Consider the following 18,318-nt stretch of genomic DNA (forward strand, 5'->3'; position numbering starts at 1 on the left):
GTAAAAACATTCTCCAACTTATAAATGCCCCAAAGATGCAAACAGTTTGATGAAGTCATCAAAGCTATACATACTGATGTGAAAAAATTCTCTAAATCATTATTGATTAGAGAAATGCAAATCAAAACAACTCTGAGATATCATCTCACATCTATCATATTGGCTAAAATGATAAAAGGGCAAAATGGCAAATGTTAGAGGGGATGTGGGGGAAAAAGGCGGATGCTAATATATACTGTTGGAAAAACTGTGAACTGATCTGACCATTTTGGAAAACAATTTGGAATTATGCCCAAAGAGTTATAAACCTGTGAATACCTTTTGGCCTAAGAATACCACTATCAAGTTTCTTTCCTAAGGTAATCAGGGGAAAAGGAAAAGAACCTATAGGTTCTAAAATATTTATAGCAACTCTCTTTGTGGTGGTAAAGAAATAGAAATTGAAGAGATGCCCATGAATTAGAAAATGGCTAAACAAGTTGGGACATATGATTGTGTTGGAATACTACTGAACTATTAGAAATGACAAACTGGTTAATTCTGGAAAAACATTGAAAGACCTACATGAAATTATAAAGAGTGAAACAGGCAGAGCCAAGAGAACATTACATACAGCACCAGAAATATTGTTTGAAGAATAACTTGTGTGTCCACCTTCAGAGAAAGAACTGATAAATAGGAACAAGCAAGACATGGTTTTATAAATGCACTCATCTTTTTGTCAAATTATATCTTCTTTAATGGAGAATGGGGGAAGAGAGTTACCTAAGTATTTTGATGCAAAAAACAAATAAATTTTAAAATAAAATAATAACAATAATTAGTAATAATTGACATTTATATAGTATTTTCTATGCACTAGGCACTGTGCTTAGCACTTTTCAATTATTATCTCATTTGATCCTCAAAACAACCCTGGGAGGTAAGTGATATTACTATCTTCATTTTACATATAAGAAATTGAGGCAAACAGGGATTAAATGACTTCCTTAGGATCACATAGCCAGTACGTACCTGAAGCTAGATTTAAACTCAGATCTTTCTGATTCTGGGTCTGGCACTCTATCCACTGCACCATCTAGTCTTTGATCTTCTTTGCTAAAGGGAAATGGTAATGATATCTTGTTCTCTGTGTCTCCCAGCAAACCCACAATCACACACAAAATCTCCAAGTTCATGAGGCCATGTGGTCCAACCTGTGTCCATTCAAGAATCCTCTCTAAAATATCCCCAATAGGAGTCATCCAGCCTCTGCTCAAAAACCTCTGCTGCAAGAAAACACTCTGCTTCCTAATCTGGTCTGTGATGGTCTGTGATGCTATCATCTTCCAGATTATCATTTTCTGGATACTTTCAAACTTAGCATTGTCCCTTTTAATAGTCTCTAGAACTGGACTTAATACTTCTTGAAGTGGTCTGACCAGAACACAACAGGGCAGGACCAAGGACTATCACCTCCATCACTTCAGACAGTTTCTTTTAAGCCTAAGACATGAGTTAGTCTTTTAACATTTTTGTCTGCTATGACCATCTTGGCTTTTTCTATTGGGTTTGCTTATGGATGACTAATGTCAAGCTAGTACCTATTTCTTCTCATCACTGAACTGAGACCCAGGAGACTTGAATTCAAGTTCTAGCTCCACCACTAACTAGTTTGATTTTCTCCTCAGCAAAATGAAGCTTTGGACTTAGCTGATTTTCTATTCCATTTCAGTCCTAAATCTGATGATGGTATTTACATAGAGGTCCATTTCAATAACCTGCCCTCATAGCATCATAGAGTGGGAAAGGGTCTCAGAAGCTTTCTAATCCCAGTCCTTTATTTTACAAATGAGTTAACTAAGAGCCATGGAAGTCAAGTGACTTTCCCAGAGTCACTTAAGGATTAAGTATCTGAGGTAGGATTTGAACCAGGGTCCTCTGACTACAGAGCCTGTGTTCTTTGTGCTGAACCATGTCCTTTTCATCTCTCTAACTCAGCTCACCCCAAGTCACATATAATATGACAATTTGATTTTAAAAGACTCAGTATAATATTGTGGGAGAATATATTAGCTCAAAAGCCAGGGTTCTAGTTTCATCTCTACCATTTTTGAGCTAAGCAATTATGTCTAACTCATTTTCAGACTCTTGGCCCCCCATTACCTCAAGTATAAAATAAAAATGCTGAGCAGAATTATCTCTAAGGTTCCTTCCAGTTTTAATATTCTGTCAATACCTTAAACCAAAATGCAGGCCTTCTAGACTCCAGTTCTAATATCATGATTCTAATTGTGTAATCTATGGGCAAATCATTTGATTCACCTATGTCTCAGTTTCTCTATTTTTTAAATGGAAATAATGCAATTTACACCTGCTGGATTTCATGAGTATATGAAGAAAAAGGGGTATTTTTAGAATCTTTAAATTTATCATAAATGAGTATATCATCATTGTGATCATTGTTATTTTTTGTCCATATCATTTCCTCTAACTAGAAGAAAAGAGGAAATGCCTTCTAAATCTGTTCAATGGTTTGCCCAAATCTGATTATATAGATGGAACTGTCAATACCACACCAAAGTAGTAAGAGAAAACTTCATTTGGTACAGAAAGGAATCTGTTTTTAGAGCATTAGACATTGTTTTGCTCCTTAGGGACTGATTAAAGGTTCATGGTTTTGATTGTAGTCATTATAAAAACAGTTGAGTTGAGATTGGACTTCACTGAAATGAAATAATCTTTTCCCAGGCTTTCATCAAGACTCAGATTTTTCTAGAAATTCAAAAAGAAGGAGGAAAAACCAAAATGAGTGAATTGAATTAAGCAACAGAGGTTGCTCTTTCAAAATCCTCTTTTCCCCAGGAGTACCAGATCTTAAACTACATTACAAAGCAATAATCATCCAAAAAAATTTAGTAGTATCCAAAAATATAAAAGTTGATCAGTGGAACAGAGTAGAAAAATAATATATGAAAGCAAATAAACACAATAATATAGTACTGAATAAACCAAAAACATGACAACTACTAGGGTAAGAGCTCACTGTATTGACAAAATCTGCTAGGGAAACTGGAAAGCAGTCTGGCAGAAATTGTGTTTGGACTAAGATCTCACACCATATACCACAATGAGCTTTAAGTGGGATATCTGACCTAGATATAAAAATTCACATCAGACTCAAATTAAAGAAGGAATAAAATACTTCTTTGCAACTATAGAGTGAAAATTTATGATCAGACAAGGAATAGAGAAGATTATAAGTGATAAAGGACAATGCTGATTATATAAAATTATATAGTTTATACACTTTCAAAAACCAATGTAGCCAAAACTAAAATGAAAATAGTTAACTAGGGAAAACATTTTATAGCAAATTTCTCTGATAAACATTTTGTATTCAAACTACAGAAAGAACAGATTCAAATATATTAATATAATAATCACTCCCCCAGTAAATAAATGGTCAAAAGTTATAAATGGATTATTCCCAAAGGACTATATACAAGTTCTAATAGAAAAAAATATGTTCCAAATAATTAGAAATTAAAGAAATGCAAATTAAAACATCTTTAATATTATAAAAATAATTTTGAAAGATGTTAAAACTCTCATTAATGCATTGATCGACCACAACTCCAAAGGACCAATGATGAAGCATGTTAATCACCCTCTAACAGAGTGGGGGATCAAGTCAGAGTGAATAATAAGACATCTATTTCAGGACATGGAAAATGTGTGGGTTTGTTTTTTCTGGATTGATTTTATTTGTAATTAAGATTATTTTTGCATGGAGGATTTGGTGGGGAGAAAGGAGCTAGAAATATTATTGCCAAGAAGAAAAATGGGTTCTTAAATCATTTTTAAATGTACAGAAGAGAAAACAAGAATGTTCAGAAGGACAGAGAATAACTTTGAAAATAACATGATGAATTTATTAGATATTTCTAAAGCAAGATGAAGGCATTTAAAATGTTAAAGAGATTTAAAGTATATTGGAAACATTTGATTTCAAATGTACTATTTTTTCTATTCTTTATTATAAATAAAAATGGACTTTTTGTTGATCATTAAATTTGGATTAAAAAAATTAAAAGAAAAAACTACCCCATCATCTTCAAAAAAACCCATAATTCTTAGGTTCACAAAATCCCAAAGGTCATCAAATCTCACCTCCCAGTCAATGCAGGAATCCGCTCTATAATATCCTAGACTAATGGTCAACCAGTCTCTGCATCAACATGACTGACTGATTTTAGAGAGCTTACTACCTAACAAAGCATCTTATGCCATTGATATATGTCTGGCCATTAGGAAGTTAGACCACTATTCTTTCTTAGAATTGATACTAAGACAGAAAGTAAAGTTTAAAAAAAAGAGAGAGAAAGTCTCTAACACCTGAAATCTAATAAAGAACCTGTCCTATAAAAGCTTCTATCCTGATTTTTCCCCTAGAAAAAAATATATTCCCTGTCCCTTGCTGTTAACAAACTGCATGGCCTTAGGCAGATTGCTTCTACTGTCTAACCCAAAGTTTCCTCCTCTATAAAACAATATATGTGAACCATTTCTAAAATAATTTTAAGTGCTGGAAGTATACCTTCAGGGGAAGGAGGAGAAGGGAGGGAGAAACCTTCTATAAACTATAATTACTTTTGCTTCAGAATCTGAAAGAGAAGAGATTAATTCTTGGAAGATAAGTAAGTAAGGCTAAGAAATCCTTAAGAAAAAAGATCTCTAGGACTTACAGGCCTCTAAACATGGTTGATTATTTGGAGGTTTAGGGAGAAAGCAATACTGCCAAGAGACCCCCCCCCAAAAAAAGGGAAATTCTCAGCTAGTTTAGTAAAGGAAGATTAATATATAGATGGAAGAAGGGGTTTCCAGGTTTATCAGGCTTCAAAAAAGTTGTGGGAAGACAAAGGAGAATCAAGGAGGGAAACTTGGGTCTTCTATTAGTAACTGCAGGACATTTTCCACAACACCTTAAGTTCCTTTGGGTCAGATTACAATGTGTTATTGCCCTCATCAGCATTTCAAATTTCACTCTTATAATGAATTTAAAAGATTCCCTCTCCCCCTTATTTCCATAAAAGTTCCTTTTCTGCTCTAAACCATGGCTTGAAGGACTTATTCGATGTGACAGTATTTCCTAATATGACCTTAGAGTGGATACTTCTTTCTTTTGTAAAGCTAAAAATGCAGTGCCATTTTTGATCTTCCCAAAATACCTAGGAAAATGTTTGCTTGATTGCTTGATTGAAATGAAGGCAAAAACTTAACTAGGTAATTTTGTTCCCATGGCAAGTACTACAAACTATGTCAGAGTAAACAATACCATGTGTACTTCCATTAGGCAGGAGATAAGGGAGGTGGGATGCTTCCTTCCCTCAGGGAGACTGAAACACCAAGACAACCAAGTGATCCTTCAGATGAATCCACCACAAAGTGGACCTGGGGGAAAGGGAATGGGAAGCAGGCAAGTTAGAAAATGAAGCTCACCCAAGACTGTCAACTAGTAGTTTCCTATTTTTTATTTTCTACTCTTGCTTACTAGAGAGAGAACCTTAGCATAATGACTAAAGAACTGGTCTTAGAGTCAGTAAATTCATGTCTCAAGTTGAATCCTCAGACTAGGCTTAACTGTTGCCCTCTGGCAACTCTAAGACATGGTGTTGCAGAGTAGTTTGTTGTTGTTGTTCAGTTGGTTCCAACTAACTATTACCCTATTTGGGGTTTTCATGGCCATGATACTGGAATAGTTTGCTGTTTCCTTCTCCAACTCATTTTATAGATGAGGAATCTGAGAGAAACCCAATTAATTGATGGGTCCAAGAGTCACTTAGCTAGCAAGTATCTAAGGCCAGTTCAAAAAGACCTCAGGCCAGGCACTTTATCTATTTCACTCTGCAGAACAGTTACAGATATGCTTACATGAAGAGAACTTTCCCACTGAGATATTCCTACCAATTTATCCACAAATTTGGTCCTTCCCTCTTCCCCCAAATTATTGTGAACTGAGTACTCGGTTCTGTTGTTTCTCCACTTCAATAGGACATTCAAGGTTGTCAATATCTCTAATATTTCACCTCCCAGTCCAGTTCTATAATGCTGGCACCCAGTAATCATTGTTGATAGTAAGCATAAGCTTGTTGACTGAGTAAAAGGAACCAAATTTGGCTTCTTTTGTTTCAAAATGTTAACTTCTAACCAAATATACCTTTTCCCAGGGCCTGGGTTGGTTTGTTTGGGAGTGGAAGAATAGGGGAAGAAGCATTATTTTGTGATTTCACAGGATATTTATACTTATCTCAATGCTACTTCCTCCTTTGACAGAGATCATAATTTCTCTATTTCTTTGGTAAGCAGTCTTCAGGAGTTTTCTCCGCCAAAAAAAAAAAAAAATCATGGCTTTTTGACCAGCCTGGTAATGATCCTCTTGGATTTAGATAGGCTAGTCCTCAGACCACAGATACAGCCTTTCAACAAGCCCACACTTGAAGCCTTTCCAATTTGGCAGGACTTTCTAGAGATTGAGTTTTGCTGGCAGAGCCTTCAAGAACCCAGGGTCACCTCTATCTGAAAGGGTTTAGTGAAGGACTGGACTTATGCCATAGAAAAACTTCCATCTGCCTAGAGATGAGTTGTCACAAATCAAAAAAGAATTAAATTCAGACCAACTTCAAGGCCTGGAACTCAGCAGGTGCTTTGCTTCTAGTAAGTAGGACTGAAATGTGGCCCTTCTTTTCCCCACTCTAAAAACAGCACTGACAGACACAAAGAAGGGAGAAGGCAGACAGGAAACATTTTTGTTTTGTGTTTTTCATTTTTTTTGCCTTCTGAACTTCTCTCTCAGGTGTTTTGCTATGAGAAGGAAATAAGGCAATGCAGCTGGCTACCTTTTCATAAATGAAGTGGAGGGCACAGCAGGGGTTTTGATGAAAATACAAGGACTTGGAAACCTGGAAAAGCAACACTCATAGTAATTCATAGTCATTTCCTATGAGTTTGCATCCTTCACTCAGGAGGCAGACCTTAGTCTCCAGCTGCAGATGATACTTTAGATATGAGTGATGGAAGCAGGGGAAGAAAGAGTAACTCCCCTTTTGTACTTGCAGTGCTGCCCTGCTGTAGACTATCATTTATTCAACAATCAAGAGGGAGAATCATTGCAAATCTTGGTTGACAGGAAAGGTGAAATCTACAGGGCTAATTAGGACACTATTAGGGAAAAACCTGATATGAAGCACTCTGGTGGGGAAAATGACAGAGATTCAAGACCCCTGGTTTTGTCAGGTCACTAAAATTTACCATTTTCAGCACCATGGCCAGCAGGGGGGGGCAGTGCAGAGTGGCTAATATATAGCTAGTTCAGTCAGCACCTTGGCTAAGGAAAACAGCCACAGCCATCTGTAACATTCTTTCTTTATATTCCCAGCCCTTTGCAGAGAGCCTGGAACATAGAAAGTGCTTAGTAAATGTTTGCTATCGACTGATTGACCCAAAGAAAGACTCAATGAGCTAAAATTGCCTGTGGTGCAAAGGGACAAACAAGGATAAAAAATTGGTCCCCATCATTCCTACTTTTCCCATTGACCAGATCAGAAATCAATTTAGCCTTCTCACTCAGATATCCAAAAGTTTTAAACAAGGTTAGGTGGGGAAATAAGGAACATCGCCTGTATTTGTATAGCATTCTGTGGTTTACAAAGGACTTTCATGCATATATTATCTCACTGGATCCTCAGAACAACCTTGTGAGGTAGGCAGGTAGATAGGATATGAAATGTTAACCCTATTTTATAGTCATGCTAAGATCTTATATGACCAGAAGTTAGTCATCAGGAGATGGTCATAGAACTAGAGGTCTGAAAGGGATGTTCAGAGGTCCTCTATCTACAGGTGGCCAATTCTTTTGTTAAAGTCAAAACAATGTGGAATTTTGGAAAGATCAGTAAACATGGCAGCAGGAAACATTAATTTGTATCCCAGCTCTAATCCATACAGACAATGGGGCCGTGGCTAAGTGTGACCTTAGGCATGTCTCCTTTTCTCTGTGCCTCAATGTTATAATCTGTGAAATAAGGACAATACAAATGAGATTGTTATGAGAACACTTCAGAAACCTCAAAATATCTAAAAATGGTAGATATTGATCACTGTGATTATTCATGATAATAAAGTTTTCATAGAAAGAAATCTCTCAAAAACCTGGTCTGTTATTTTGCAGTCAGAATAACCCTGATACTCTAGTCATCATCTACTATCATGTAGCTGGAATACAGAATCAAAGCAGCTCACATTTTAAAGTAAGAATGTCAGACCATAATAATAGATACATTTAACAGGTATTCAGAGCCCAGCTACAATCTTCCTAATGTGCTTAGAAATCTTTATATTGTTCCTTATAGCTTACAGAATGTTTTCTTGTTCATCAAAGTTATTTCTTGTTGGTTCAGTCAGTTATGATGACTCAGAGAGCAAGAACAGGAATGTCAAGGTCAAATCAGAATCATTAAATAGTAACATCTGATACCTGCAGCATAGTTTGTAGAAAATATGCTAGATTTGGAATCCAAGGAAATGAGTTCCAATTTTGGTTCAGATCAATACTTAGACAGGTCACTTGGATCTTAGTTTCCTCATTTATAAAAGGAAGAAGTTCAACTAAATAATCTCTAAGGTCCTATTGAGCTCTAACATTCTCTGATTCATTTTATGTTCTTCTATGATCACAGCTTCGTAACCACTTTCAATGAAATGAAATTAAGAAAATGAACTAAGAACCATCTGGAATGGAAGGAAAATAGCTTCCCAAGGCTAGCCTATGAAATAGTTCCTAAGAGGAAATGGAGAAACAACCTGCATATTAGGCAAAGCACACCAATGTGAGTTCTTTATAATAAATATGATAATACCACCTCAAATCTTTATAACACTTTTAACTTTGCAACGTGCTTCCATCTCTGTCTCTATTATCTTATTTTAATCTTTTAAAAAAACCTGTGAGGAAGATCAGACAAGTATTATCTGCATCTCCAGCTGCCTGCTAGACATCTCCATCTGGAGGTCCTGCCGGCACCTCTAACTCAATATGTCCAAGATAGAACTCATCTTCCTGCCTAAAATCTGCCCCTCCTCTCTATTTCCTTGCATTGGTGGATGGCAACCAGCATCCTCCCTCAGTTACTCAGACTTGAAACTTTGCCCTCCATATCTAGTTAGTTGCCAAGTATTGTCAATTCCACCTCCACAAATTTACTCATATCTGCCCCCTCCTCTCCACTTTGATGCCTCTACCCCCATTTTAGGCTTTTAGAATTTTTTTTTGTTTTTTCAGTCATGTCTGACTCTTTGTGACCCTATTTGGGATTTTCTTGGCAAAGATACTGGAATGGTTGCCATTTCTTTCTCCCCCTCATTTTACAGATGAAGAAATGGAGGCAAACAAGGTAAAGTGGCTTGGCCAGGGTCACACAGCTAATTAAGTATCTGAGGCCAGATTTGAACTCAGGAAGATGAGTTTGCCTGACTCCTGGCCTGGCCCTCTACCTACCCACAAGATAGGTGCTATTAATATCCTTACTTTATAGTTGAGGAAACTAAGGCAGGTAGAGATTAAGTGCCTTGCCCAGGATCACACAGCTAGGATGTATCTGAGACCAGATTTGAACTCTGGGTGTTCTGATTCCAGGCTCAGTACTTTATGAACTGCACCACCTAACTACCCCCACATTAGACCCTTTAACCTGCTTAACTCAAATGGCCTTCTAATTGTTCTCTCTTAAATCCATGCTCCTTATAGGCAGCTAGATGTCACAATGGATTGAGTACAGTCAGGAAGAGCTGAACTTAAATCTAGTCTCAGGTACTTCCCAGCTGTGTAACCATGAACAAATCACAACTTCCATCTGCCTCAGTTTCCTCATCTGTAAAATGTGGAAACTAGCACCCAGCTCAGAGTTGTAGTGAAAGTCAAATTAGATAATGTTTGTAAAGGACTCTGCAAAACTTACAGTGTTATATGCTAGCTATTGTTAAATCTACTAAAATAATCTTCATAAGCCATGCCTCTCCTCTACCTAGAAACCTTCAGTAGCTCTCTAGTACTTTTAGGATAAAGCACATACTCTTTAGCCTGGTGTTTAAGGCATTTCAGAAACACTTTTCCAGCCTGACCAACTCAGCCTCATGGACAGAGTATTGGATTTGGAGTCAAGATGACCTGAGTTCAAATCTTCCCTCAAATTGAATTGTGATCCTGGGCAAGTCACTTCATCTCTCTCAGACTCAACTTCTTCCTCTGTAAAAATGGATATTTTAATAACACCTAGAATTGTTGTGAAGATCAAATAAAATATGTTTTGCAAGTCTTAAAAAAGAACTCTATAAAGGTTCATTTTTATTATTACTACTTTCACTTTCTAGTGCTTTTCATAGACTCTAAATTCCAGCCAAACTGGCTGATTCCCTACCATCCACTTCAAAATGTTTTCTTTACTGTCTTCCATTCCTTTTACTTATCTTTGAAGATATGTCCCCTCTCCTTATCACCAAATCTTTTTCCTTGGCTACCAATCTATTCTCTTACCCTAGGACTTTGCTCTATCAATTATTTCCATTTCCCTTAAATCTTAAGTCTCTCCTTCTTCATTGACTGTCATTTTCAACCACAACTATGCTATAGTTCCCCTAACCTAAAAATAAAAAATAAAAAGTCTCAAATTGCCATCCTTTTCTTCCCTGTCCTGCCATACTCCTAGAAAATGGTTTCTATTTTCTCGGTTCACAATGTCCTCATCATCTACTCCTCAATCCCTTAAAAACTGGTTCCCCCCCACTTTTAATAGAAACTGTTTCAAGGTCAATGTTGACCTCCTAATCAAAAGACATTTTCTCAGTACTTATCCTTCTGTTGGATTTCTCTACTTGATATGTATCATCAAAACTGAAATCATAATCTTCCCTCTCCCTCCTCCCAAAACTTCTGTCTTCAGTAATGGTATATACAGTCCAAACCTCAATCATCTTTGGCTTCTCCTCCTTTTTTTCTAAACATCCACTTGATTTTCTTCCTGTTGGTTCCCACTGTACCTGTCCCCCCTCCTTAGCATTCATCCTGCCAGTACTTTAGGTCCTTCCTGGACTATTACAATAATTTCCTTACTGATTTCCCTTTTTCTATTTTCTTCTCCCATACATCACTACCAAATTAATCTTTTGCTCCTATTATTTCTTTATCTAAAAACCTTCAGGAGCTCCCTACTGCCTCTTGAATTAAGTCTCTACAAAGCGCAGCACACATGACCTTCCAAAATAGGGTGTCACCCTAATTTTACAGCTTTGTCACTTTATTTCCCTCCACATACTCTATGTCCCTGTCAAAACTGAATTACTTTGCCATCTCAGTTCACTTCCAACACTCTAAGGCTTCTCACATTTCCATGCTTTTACCTATTTTGTGCTAGGAATGCTCTTCTTCTCCTTCCTTACCTGACCTTCCAATAACTTTTCCCTGATTCACTCAGGTGCTTATAAAACACTGTTTTTTCAACTCTCTAATGCAGTTAGATGTGCTGGGGTTGCTAAGTGGTGCAATGAGTAGAACACTAGGTCTAGAGTCAAGAAGATCAGAATTCAAATCCAGCTCAGACATTTACTAGCCATGTGACCTTGGGCAAATCAATTAATCTGTTTGCCTCAGTTTTCTTATCTATAAAAAGGGGATAATTATAGCCCCTCCCTCTCAAGGCTGTCATGAGAATACAATGAAATAATGATAAGGATAAGGTGCTTAACAACAGTGCTGACACTAAGTAAGTCCTGTATAAATATTAGCTATCATTATCATTATTAATACACTGATCATTTTCTAGAGTGTCTTAGTTATCTGTTTGCATTTCATCTTCCTGCTAAAATGTAAGATCCATGCAAGTAAAGACCATGTTTTAGTTAAAACTCTTGTCTTTGTCATTGGCTAGAGCAGTACTCTACCTAGACTGGTTCTCCATAAAAGGATGCTGAATGAATGAATGAATGAATGAATGAATGGATTAGTAAATGTCACAGGAAGGTAGATACAGACTGGAAGTTAAGAAATATATAAAATAGCAGAAGCTAGATGGCTCAGCTGATAGAGAGCCAGACCTGGAGATGGAATGTCCTGGCTTCAAATCAAATCTCAGTTACTTCCTAGCTGTGTGACCTTAGGCAAGTCATTTAATCCCCATTGCCTAGCCCTTACTGTTCTTCTTCCTTAGAACAAATACATAATATTGATTCTAAAACAGAAGGTAAGGGGAAAGAAAGAAACAAAGGAATAAAGAAATACCTAGAGTTTGTCAAAGTTAAAATGGATTTTCTCCATAGGGAACAAATTCACCTTCACTAAAGGTCATAGGATCAGAGCTCTAGAGTACAAGAGGATGTCAAAAGCCACTGAGTTCAATTCCTTTATTTTACAGTAAAGAAAATTGAAGCCCAAAGTTGTGACTTGCCCAAGGTCACATAAGTATTAAGTATCATAGGCAAGGTTTGAACCCAGCTCCTCTGACTTTAGAACCAGTAGTCTTTCCGCTGTACCTTGCTAATTTCAAACAGAAACTGGACAGCCACTTCCTCAAAAATGTTATGCTCTAAAATAAAATCCTGTTCAGGTATGCGTTGGACAAATATCCTCTGAAGTTCCTTCCAAATCTGAGATTCTGTGGGTAGAAAGGCATTTTAGGAGCTTTCAGATAATATCACCAAAGAATCTGTGTGACCTGAGACAAGTCCCTTCACTTCTCTGGTCTCAGTTTATTCACCTGTAAAATGAAATGGTTGGATTATATGGTATCTAAAGTCTCTTCTAGATCTATGATTTTATTATCCTATGTCACATATGCATAATGTTGCCCTTCCCACAATATCTTCTTCCCACAGAAAGACCTGCACCAGAGTCAGCAAACCCTTGACCTCCTTCCCCCTGTGGAAATCTGCACTAACCCCAACAGCTTTATTAGGCCTACCTATGCAGAAGAGTTTATTGTCAGAGGAGTTGACCATCAGGTAATAAATTTTTTGGCCACAGCAACTCATTAATCCTCCAACAAATACTGCAATCTGGGCCAGTGGAGATAATACCTTTACCCATGAAATTACAGAACTTTTGAAGTACCGAATAAACAGTACTGTACATACACTCCTGGGTGGTATAAACACTTGGACAGTACAGATCCTTACATTTCCATATAAGGGAAAGTTCTGGTTTTTTAGATAACTTTATATTTTCAAAGCACCCATGATGTGCCAGGGAGCATACTAAACCCTGAATAAATCACTGATTGTCCAGATTGACCCATAGAAAAGTATTTGATAAGATGGAAGCTAAGGGGAAGGAGAGAGGCAAAGTAGGGGAGGTATGATAAACTAAGGAAGGAGGTTTCAGCAGGACAGAAAAGCTGGAAATGTATAGTATTTCTACCTCTCTTTTAATTGTCTTCCAAGATATCAGAGCTTCCTAAAAGTTTGTCTTGAAGGAGAATTTGAAGAGTTCAGGATGGTATAGCACTGGATTGGGAGTTATGGGTCTGGGTTCTAGTTCTATTATCAGTTGCCATTAAGTGAGAGCAGTAGGTAGTGTTATGTCCTCAATTTTCTCCTCTATAAAATAAGCATAGATTAGATATCTCTGCAGCCCCTGCCAGTTCAAAAAGGATAGGATGCGTAATGTGAAGTACAATAACATGGATAATTATATATAGATATGTTTTATCTATATCTATATTTTACCTATATCTATAAATATGTAGATATATATATATATATATTTAAGCTATCCAAGTCTGTGAGAACTTATTTTCCATTCTCCTCCCTTCCCTTCCCTTGCCACTTTGATTTCCCCCACTCTCCCCCTCCCCACTACCTTAAGAATTGAATGCTAAACTGAAGTGTCTAAATATCTGGACCTTACCTTTTTCTCCTGAAGGACCAACTCTCCCAGGCCGGCCTGGGGACCCTTTCTCTCCCTTTTCTCCAGCATCCCCTGTGGAAGAAATTCACAAGCATTTAGTAAGTAGTTCTAGTAAGCATGGTAAGGGTCCTGCAACCACTGACTGCTGAGATCCCTCACCCCCTGGCACAGTCACTCCAAAAAAGAATAGGCAAATGTGCAGAAAGAACTGTTCAGGACACACCTGTCACTGACCTAAACTTGGGTTCAAAAAATCAATTGCATGAGTACAGGATCAGAGAGGCAAGTTACCGTTTCTATCAAAGAGATCTGACCATCTGTAAATCCAATATGAGCTAACACTGTGACACATCAACCAAAAATTAATGCAATCTTAGTTTGCATTTGTTGTTTTTTTAATCCTTACCTTACCTCTTGGAATCAATACTGCGTATTGTTTCCAAGGCAGAAGAGTGATAAGGGCTAGACAATGGGGGTTAAGTGACCTGCCCAGGGTCACACAGCTAGAAAGTGTCTGAGACAAGATTTTGTTCTTTGTTTTTGAAGAGGGCCCATAATATCTTTCCTTAGGTCTGAACTGGATTTAAGTGGATCAAAGCTGCACAAAGTCATCAGTCTCACTCTCTCTTCAAGAACCATCCAAATCTGGAGACAAGAAAAAATTCAGGACAACTGGCACTGACCCAGGATGTAGTGGCTATTCTTGGCATCTTAGATGTCCGACCAAGCTCTAGGCACTCCATAGTACCAGCTTCAGCCACCTCCATGGCCAATGGAACAAATTGTTCCCATCTACCCATTCTGTCAGGGGAAGACTTCATAGTCAAAGAGTGAACGTGTCTCTAGATCACTGATGAGTTGGAGGGCTCTCAGGTACCCTCAGCCTGGGTGAGCCCATCTGCTGAAATAGTTTTACTGGAGTGTGGCTGCTACCCATGCTGCAGTGCTTTAGAGCCACAGCGGGGAGTTGGGGGAAAGGTAGGCACAAAAGATGGTGTCTCAGCAAGCCCTCCCACCAGAGGGGCTGGTCCTCCCTGAACACTCTCTGCACCTTAAGAGAAACATAATGTTCAAAATGAAAAAGGTGATAGTCCTGCTGTTATTTGGCTCCCTCAGACCTCTTTCTGAGTATGGTATCAGATATAGACATCAACCAATGCTATCAAACTTAAAAGAAGCCATATATAAAGATCCCTACAGGTCACATATTGACTTAGAAAGATCACATATCACATTATCTATGTTCTATTGTATTTCTATTTATTTTATTAAAAATTTCCAAATTACAGCTTAATCTGATTTAGGCCTCACTCAGAAGCGTTATAGGTATGGTTGACACTTCTGCCCTAGACCTCATCAAAGTTGAAGGTCAGAAGGTGTATTTTCATAAATCCAAGATTTAAATTTTGGTTCAAGAAAGATCTTCAGAGGAGAAGCTTGCTAACTCCTAAATCCAGAGAATGAACTGTTTGCAGAAAGATACCTAAACCCTTACAATACAGGAAGATCCAGGATGAACCTTGGGGTGTGGTTGATTGAACTGAAGGTTGATTGAACATTTATTTTGAATGTACACTCTTATGCCAAAGCCCCCTAATTGGCTTTTGTCAATGCACCCAGCAAAATCATTGGTTTTGCTGTCTCTCTTCTATTTCCCCCTTATCTCTAACTATTGTAGTTTTCCTCTTAGAGGGTAAAATTTTGTATACACCTGCAGTTAGAAATTTTTGGGGTGCAGGATGCTTATGTTTAGTGATTAGTTGGGGAGACTAGTCCCCCAATCATCATTAGGGGGGATTGTGATTTTTAGATTCTCTCCATATTGCTTGGTCTAGCACCCAAGAATGTGCACACCCACATTACATGGGCATGTGCTAGCAAATGACAAATCAGAAACAGTGGACAGACCCCTGGGCTGTCCTAAGTCAAGCTAAGTCATCATTGGTACAGATGAGACGTAGGAAAGTGACATAAAACCATCTATATAAGGCATGTCACTTCCTCTCTATCCCTCTTTCCCCAGACTGGCGACTCTGGCTGGCAGCGTGCTAAACGTTCCGACATCTTGGTGTGGTGGCAGCTATTTGTCTGGGTTTGGCGGTGAGTTTGCCCTTGAGCTGATTCAGCTGATTCCTTCCTCCTTCATACTCCAAAAACCTTACTTTCTAGATCCCCAAATCTTCCAGCCAGGCAGGAGAAATCCTTCACCCTTTCCTTCTCCCTTCTTCTTAGTTTCTTTCCACTATATCAGTTAAATCACCATAAATTTCCAGCTGACTTAGGTATTTTATTATTTGGGATTTTCCCTGGTGACCAATTAAATTTAGATTTTAAGTCACAACGCTAAAATTATCTTTACAAAAGTGAAAATATAGAGAATATGGGATGTATGACAAAGCCTTTTCAGGTGTATAAAGCATTCCACACCTTGTAGGAGATATAAGGTGCTCAGAAGCTTAGTTGCATGTGAAAAGGTCAGTAGGGCAATGAACCTGCTCCTAATGCAAAGACTACTTCAGCCCTTTTCCCCCAAATATTGATTTGTATAAACTGAAGGAAATACCTTAAAAGTTTGGTTGTTGTTGTTTTAACTGGGAATCCCTGACCCCCTAGAGCTGTTAAGCAAACATCCACTTTCTAGTTACAACCTAGCCTTCAGAGATGAAGATTTGGGAAATGTATTGGATGATCACCAAAAATTAGGGTAAGAGCCTTCATCAAGGGAATTTAGCCCTCAACTAGAGAGAGCTTTCAAAAAAGAAACACAATATCTTTCCTACCTCCTGTCAGGTAGATCAAAACTCAGTGCCAAAGCTCTCTAAGCTAGAGAGTTTCTTGCCAATTCCAGAGTAAGGCTTCTTACCCTTTCTTAAAGGATACAGATAAAAGTGCAAAGGAACACTTTACTGAGCCCAAGGTTGAAAAGGTTAGAGATTAAACCTTGACCCTTCAAATATCCAGCCCAAGGAGAACAGCAGATGGATTGATGGTTTCTTCCAACCCATCCATAAATGGGAAATAGACTCTTTTTTTTTTTATGTAAACCCTTACCTTCCATCTTGTAGTCAATACTGTGAATTGGCTCCAAGGCAGAAGAGCAGTAAGGGCTAGGCAATGGGGGTTAAGTGACTTGCCCAGGGTCACACAGCTGGAAAGTATCTGAGGACAGATTTGAACCTAGGACCTCCCATCTCTAGGCCTGACTCTTAATCCACTGAGCCACCCAGCTGCCCCCTGGGAAATAGACTCTTCTTCTTTGTGATTCTTGAGTGGAAGGAAGGAACTGACTGAGACCTTTGGCAAAACTGGGATGTGGAATCCTGGGTCTCCCCTTTTGTTGTTGTTGTTTACTCAGTCATTTCATTTGTGTCTGATTCTCCATGACCTCATTTGTCAAAGATGCTAGAGTAGTCTGTCATTTCCTTCTCCAGTTTATTTTACAGATAAGGAAATTGAGGCAGAGTAAAATGACTTGACCAGGTTACACAGTTAATAAGTGTCTGAGATCAGATTTTTAACTCAGGAAGATGTCTTCCTGACTTCAAGTTCAGCAATCTATCCACTCTGCCACCTTACAACCTCAGGAAATGACTTAATCTGCCTCAACCTCATCTCAGCAATCTATCCACTCTGCCACCTTACAACCTCAGGAAATGACTTAATCTGCCTCAACCTCATCTATAAAATGGGAATAATAATAGTACTTTTCAGGGGCAGCTAAATGCCTCAGTAGAGAGTGGTGGTGCATCTAGGTAACTGAGTGGATTGAGAGGAAAGTCTAGAGATGGGAGGTCCTGGGCTCAAATCTGGCCGCAAGCACTTTCTACCTGGGTTACCCTGGGTGAGTCACTTGACTCCTATTGTCTAATGTAAAGGATAATTTAGCGTTGTTACCTAAACTATGTTAATTATTTGGTCGCATTGGATATCCCAAATATATTTAAAAATATGTAACCAAGTCAGCTGGAAATTTATGGTGATTTAATCGATATAGTGGAAAGAAATTAAGAAGAAGGAAGAAGGAAAAGTGTAAAGGATTTCTCCCGCCTGGCTTGTATTGGGCAGAAAGATTATGGGATCTAGAAAGTAAGGTTTTGGAGTATGAAGGAGGAAGGAATCAGCCTGAACTCCAAAAGGGCTCAGCCAAGATGCCTGAGCCTGAATCAGCTCAAGGGCAAACTCACCGCCAAACCCAGACAAATAGCTGCCACCACACCAAGATGTCTCATCTGTACTAATGATCACTTAGCTTGACTTAGAACAGCCCAGGGGTCTGTCTGCTTTTTCTGCCCATGTCTGTTGAAGGCCATTTCTTCAGATAATTAAACCTTTGAGTATGGTGCAGACATTCCTGACCTTGTTAAACTGAGTAGGGTGGAGAAATG

General features: G+C 38.2%; 1 protein-coding gene across 2 annotated transcripts in view; it reads right to left on the bottom strand.

Annotated features, from left to right (window-relative positions):
* Window positions 1-18,318, bottom strand: part of COLEC11 (collectin subfamily member 11) — a 75,518-nt gene that overhangs the window by 34,801 nt on the left and 22,399 nt on the right. For both annotated transcript variants that reach the window (XM_007476182.3, XM_001372152.5), the window contains exon 3: window positions 13,934-14,005. In XM_007476182.3, coding sequence (XP_007476244.1) covers window positions 13,934-14,005 — 72 coding nt within the window. The remainder of the gene's footprint in view (window positions 1-13,933; window positions 14,006-18,318) is intronic.

This window comes from Monodelphis domestica, chromosome 1, assembly GCF_027887165.1.
Source record: "Monodelphis domestica isolate mMonDom1 chromosome 1, mMonDom1.pri, whole genome shotgun sequence".
NCBI classification, from domain to species: Eukaryota; Metazoa; Chordata; class Mammalia; order Didelphimorphia; family Didelphidae; genus Monodelphis; species Monodelphis domestica.